We start from the raw sequence: 6000 nt of genomic DNA, 5'->3' as shown, positions 1-6000 counted from the left end.
TCCCTGAGCTCATAGTCATCCACCAAATCCCGAAATTTTTCAATCTCTCTTCTATTTCTATCCACACCTCCTTCAATCTCAACATAGGATAGGATTTTTTTAAAATCACCCTCGATAAGAATGGGGTGGGGGGTTTCGCCACAAAGATGTCAGATCAAATCTTATATTTTATATTTTTCTTCCTCCTTTGGTCATCCATAGACACCCAAAAACCTCCAAGTCCCCTCCGCGCTAGTAATACCCCCGTAAATATGATTTTGAGAATATGACACCAATGCAACGTTTACGTCTTTCTTCCAATATAAACAAAGCCCCTCCGCTTTGCCTCTACTTGCTACCCCAAATGCATTCTCGACCCAAATGTTCTTTAACATTTTCGACCTCTAATTTATTTATCATAGTTTCCGACACAAAAATCATGCTAGGGGCATGCCTATTACTCCATCGACAGAGCTGTCGAACTGACTGGGAGTTGCCTAATCCCCGGCAGTTCCAACAAAGTACGATCATTGGACGAGGCGGGGTTGGTCAAGCCCAACCTCTGCCGCTAAATTAGTTTCTATAGATGCATTCTCACCCTGTTTGGTTTGCTTATTTCCACTATCCTCAATCGCTATAGTCATAGGTTCAATATCCAGAGAACGTTTTTGGGTGCCTTGGGGAATTGAAATTTTTTCTAAGCTATACCCCTAAGGTATTCAAGTTTCTAAGGTGTACCCATGCTTTTTCAAGTTTCTAAGTTGTGCCCCTCAACTCACTATCATTAATGAATGGTACCCTCCTTGAGACTTCCACGTCACCTAAAGTTTGGGACTTCCACGTCACCTAAAGTTAACTATAGATTTAATAGAAAGATGATAAAAAGTAAGGAAATGGTAGGAGAAAGAAATCTTAACCACCGCAACCCTAATAACGAAAACTGAAGCCCCGAAATCACACTCTCAAATAACTTTTAAACAACTAATTTTATTATTGATAAGGAGTTGAAGGGCATAGCTTAGAAACTTAAAAAGGCATGGGTACACCTTAGAAACAAGAATACCTTAGGGGTATAGCTTAGAAAAACCCAATTAATTTATTTGCAGGGGGTGTGCGTCCCTTTTTTCTCCCACCACACCCCTCATCACTCATAGAGTGACTTACATTGAACAAACAAATTGAATTAGGACACAAGCTGAGCAAAGGTCTGAGCAAAGATCTGCTTAAATAAGTCCATAGTACACTTATCTTTTGCATTTGAATTCACAACACCAGGGGCATTACTAGGTAGTGTACTAGGTAAAGTAGCCACTATCTCCCGCGCATCAGGTGGGGTAAAGTGAGAAATTCCAGCAGCAACATTCAAAATCGAGTCCTCCTCTGCCTCTGTATGTTCAAGTTCTGGTTGTTTTGTAAAGGTCAACCTCTTAGCAGACTTTAATTTCTCTAATCTTCCTTTTCCTTTGAGACTCCCTTCTTAGGAGTAGTTTTTAAATTCGTGCTCCAGCCCAATCTTTCATGTTTATCCTCCTCTGCTACTACAAGACACTCACGTTCAGAGTGCCTCATCATACCACACGCAAAACAGAAAAAAGGCAAGCGTTCATAAGCAAAGTCTACCTGCAGGTCTTTCCATCTTCGATCTATGATTTTTTGAAATCGTCGTAGAGGGCGGGTCGTATTAAGCATGATTTTTACTCTTCGAAACCAAACAATTCCCAAGTCATCCTCTTCTATCTCCATAACTTCACCTATCCCTTCAATAAGCTTTCTAACATGAGCATCAAACCTACAATTGAAAGGTAGGTTTTTTATTCTCACCCAAAAGGGTGATTTTGTCAAGACTACTTCCTCCGGTTGTTCATTGCCATCGATCTCCTTCAAAATCACGAGCATATTGTCAAAACACCACAGTCTGCCGTTTAACACCTTCTCCATAACCTGCCAATGGAAAAATTAGAAGGCGTATAAATTAGGGCCAAGAACCCTAGTCACAACACCATTGGCAAGAGCCCAAACAGTCGTCATAGTTCTCTTAAACGCATCAACATTGTAAGCCTTACGAGTCAATAATTTGCTAATGAGCACCAATGACATATTTTTCCCCTCCTAGTTAGGGTTTATGTCACCAAGATCAACTGTTGAGTTTTCCTCTTCATTGATTCGAGGGTAGGAACACAGGTTAGCATTTTCATCCTCCATAGCGACAGGCTAGTTGCTGAGAAAAAACAGGAAGCCACCAAAATTCGGTAGGGTTCTATCCGCAGATAGAGAGTGAATTTTTTTTTTCGAGAGAGAGCACTTTCTTTCGAGGGAGTCATTTTGTATTTTTAACTTCCAACATTACTGTACTCATCTGAAGCCTATACTCATTTTCTGAATCTTTTTTTAAAACCAATTTATTATGGGTATTCATTATTTTTTTTAATACAAAAGCTTTAATGACGATGGAGCCCTTTTGGATCGGATATCCATATTTGAAAATGCAGATATTTGATATCCTTATTCGATTCGAAATTTTTCAAACATCCGAAATCCGAATATCCAAAAATTTCAAATCGGATTGTTCGGATATCCTATATCCGAATGATTTTTTTTACACGAATAATAATGTTAAAATACTAATTTATTGGCAAAATTAATTATTTTTTTTAAAGGCAATTCATGACTGTAAACTCAAACTCATAATTTCAAGCTATAATTATTCATATAATTTGAGTCTAATAATCCTACAAATTTCAAAATCTAAAATCAAAGATTAAACACATACCAAAAAAATAAAAATAAAAATAAAAAAACCAAGATTAATTATTTTTAAAACGAAATAAAAATTAAAGAACACTTGTAAGAGTTACATACATTATACAAAACAAATCATAAAAAACAAAACTACAAAAATGTAGATCTTGAGTGAGGCTAAATTGGTGAGAGTTGAGACTTGTGAAAGGCAAGCTTCTGGTTGTGACTTGTGAGGACAACAAAGATGTGAAGGTCTGTAGATCTAAGAGGTTGAAATTGAGAGAAAGAGAGGCGAGGGGTCAGAGTTGTTGAGGGATTTTGAGGAAATGTTAAGGAGAGAGTGAACTAGTATAGTGAAGCAACCATGAGCTCATGAAGAGGAAGGAAGAGATCTAAATTTTGGGAGAGTAAAGAGGAGAGAGAAAGAGAGGAGAGGGAGAGGAGGGAAGGAGAAAACGGCTAATTGAGAGAGGAGAGATAAAGAGGCAGTAAGGAATAATTAGATTATTAGGGTTTGATACTTGGGCCTTTGTGGAGTTTAAACCACTGATGGATATTAGAAAGAGGCGGTAATTTTTTCGGATATTCAAAATTGAGAATTTGAATATCCGATCCGAAAATTGGATATCCAATTTTTTCGGATCAGATATGTGATTTGAAAATCCATTCCGAAATTGATTTCGGATCGGATATCTATAATTTTTGGATCAGATGCGGACTGGATTTTTGGATTTTCAGATAGTTTTACTTAGCCCTTCTTGTAAATGTTGGTCTAAAAATTCGTACATAGCTCTGAAAGTCCTTCCTTTTTCATCTCTCTCTTTTTCTTCCTTCTTCACTTGTCTAAAAGAGTACCATGAACTCATGAACAGGAGAGAAGAGATTTGAATTCTGGTACAGTAAGGAGGAGAGAGAAAGAGAGGAGAAGGAGAGGAGGGAAGGAGGAAACGGCTGATTGAGAGAGGAGAGATAAAGAGGCAGTAAGGTATAATTAGATTATTAGGGTTTGATACTTGGGCCTTTGTGGAGCTTAAACAACCGATGGATATTAGAAAGAGGCGGTAATTTTTTCTGATATTCGAAATCGAGAATTTGAATATCCGATCCGAAATCGGATATCCAATTTTTTCGGATCGGATATGTGATCTAAAAATCCAATCCGAAATTGATTTCGGATCGAATATCTATAATTTTCGGATTAGATGCGGATCGGATTTTCGTATTTTCAGATAGTTTTACTCAGCCCTTCTTGTAAATGTTGGTCTAGAAATTCGTGCATAGCTGGCGCCTGACAGTCCTTCCTTCGTTATCTCTCTCTTTTTCTTCCTTCTTCACTTGTATGCAAGAGTATAACAATGGTAGAATTCACCCTACACAACGACATAGATCATCCCCACCACTACTAACACCTTAACAAACTCCGACCCCAACACACCACTTCCGGCGGCAAAATTTAACAAAAAATCTAAAGAAAAATGGAGGAAAGAATGGCATGGTCAACCCCAAAGGTATAAGTTTTGTCCTCCTCCATTGAAACTAATTGCATATTTCAATTCTCCATTAAAGCCTCTTTGTTTCTCCATTGAAGACTTTGAAGATCTATTGATTTTTTCTCCAATTAAGCCCACTGTTTTCTTCACTTTTACCTTATCTTGACAATTTTATCCCAGTTTTACTTAGCAAAATGACCCGCATGCTCTTTGAGTAACTTTGGTCATTACTCAAAATGAGTAACTTGGGTTTTCTCTTATATACTATATACTAAAGTAATCTCCAAAGTTATCCCTTAAGTACACATGTCACATTTACAACAAAATTTTTCCCGCCCAAATATTTTTTCGCTTTTTTTTTATTTCTTTTATTTTTCCCTAAACAATAATTTATAAAATATTTTAAATAATGTATTTAACAAGAGAATTTTAAGGATAGACATGATATGAATTCAAATTCAAAAAAAATGTTATATATAAGCCATTTCATTTAAACTAACTCCATTTTAATTGACTTTTTGTAGTAAAATAAGGAGAAATATAAGAGATTCAGAGGGAATTAATCTGTATATTCTACTTTTTTTTTTATATGATAAAGGTAAACATATATATATATATAAACCCTAAAATCTAGAAAGTTCTAGAATGATACAATATGGACATCCACAAATATATTTGTATAAGAATAAATCATATATCTAGAATATTCTGGAATGATATAAAGAGTAAAATGGTCATCCACACAATATTTTATAACACTCCCCTTTGAATGTCCATTATCGAAGATTGTGCCTCGTTAAAACCTTATTAGGAAAAACACTGTCGGATAAAAACCTAATGAAGGAAAAAGAGGACAACATTGTTCGTAATACGCTCGAGATGCTGCCTCATTAAAAACCTTACTAGGAAAACCCAATGTGGGACTAAACCATGGTCAAAGGAAAAAGAGTGCAGCGCGTATTTTCTCCCCCTGGTGAATACATAACTTGAGATCTTCTAGTGTCGCAGCAATGAATCTAATATGTTGGATATCATCTCATATGTAGTAAAATATCACTTTATTGATCTTCGATCCTCCTAAATTGAAACCGCATCTTCGAGTCTTCACGTGAACATGTGAAGTGTATTCATTTCACCGTACATGTGTTTATCTCTAATATCATAATTTCAAATCTCTGTTTAATAGTTCATTTAAAGGTTAAACTTATGCGGTTATGACTTCTTCTGGAAATGATAATATTTATGATCATTATTTGATCAAATTTTCATTAATAATAATTGATGACAAAGCTTGATATTATTAATGTCATTCTTCAATCTCATTTGAATTATAATATAACACATATAATTATATACGCTAATCATGGTTCTTCTGGACCATAAGAAAACATTCTCATGCATAAGTATTCCATGGATATTCTTTAGACATTTCATAATTGACACGATAGCTCTCTTGCACATACAAATAGTAAATCTCATTAACTCTCATATGCTCAAACTTCAGGTTGAGATGTCAATGATGTAGTTACATAGACTTTTCAAGAATTTGATAGTAATTCCAATATTCAAGATATAAACTTTGTAGGGCTTGTTATTTAAATACGTCGTATATAAGTTCTTCAGGAACTCTTGTTACATGATTCATTACTTGCCATTAAATCGGTGTCATCAATAATTTCATCACAATTATAAGCCCATTGGAATATAAATATCTCATTCTAATTTTTCATCAAACTTGTAAATATGTCTATCTATACTTTGAATGAACATTCACATACACCACAGTTATTGT

At 35.4% G+C, this 6000-nt stretch overlaps 1 protein-coding gene across 1 annotated transcript; it reads right to left on the bottom strand.

Annotated features, from left to right (window-relative positions):
• Positions 1–1162: 1162 nt before the first annotated feature.
• Positions 1163–2076, bottom strand: LOC110686878. The gene is made up of 3 exons (XM_021863489.1): positions 1966–2076; positions 1533–1920; positions 1163–1380 (listed from the first exon to the last, which is right to left on the bottom strand). The coding sequence occupies exons 1-3, from the start codon at positions 2074–2076 to the stop codon at positions 1163–1165; spliced, it is 717 nt and encodes a 238-aa protein (XP_021719181.1).
• Between the last annotated feature and the right edge of the window lie 3924 nt (positions 2077–6000).

This window comes from Chenopodium quinoa, unplaced genomic scaffold (genome assembly GCF_001683475.1).
Source record: "Chenopodium quinoa cultivar QQ74 unplaced genomic scaffold, ASM168347v1, whole genome shotgun sequence".
Lineage (NCBI taxonomy): Eukaryota > Viridiplantae > Streptophyta > Magnoliopsida > Caryophyllales > Amaranthaceae > Chenopodium > Chenopodium quinoa.
Note: the sequence above shows the minus strand (reverse complement) of the source record. Positions and strands in the feature narration are given on the sequence as shown.

What these genes read in the sequence shown, in the direction of transcription:
- LOC110686878 (XM_021863489.1), bottom strand. Translation starts at nt 2,076, where the DNA reads ATGTCATTGGTGCTCATTAGCAAATTATTGACTCGTAAGGCTTACAAT. An exon ending in CCAATGGTGTTGTGACTAGG is followed by an intron (nt 1,921 to 1,965) that starts GTTCTTGGCCCT and finishes TTCCATTGGCAG; the next exon opens with GTTATGGAGAAGGTGTTAAA. An exon ending in TATGATGAGGCACTCTGAAC is followed by an intron (nt 1,381 to 1,532) that starts GTGAGTGTCTTG and finishes CAAAACAACCAG; the next exon opens with AACTTGAACATACAGAGGCA.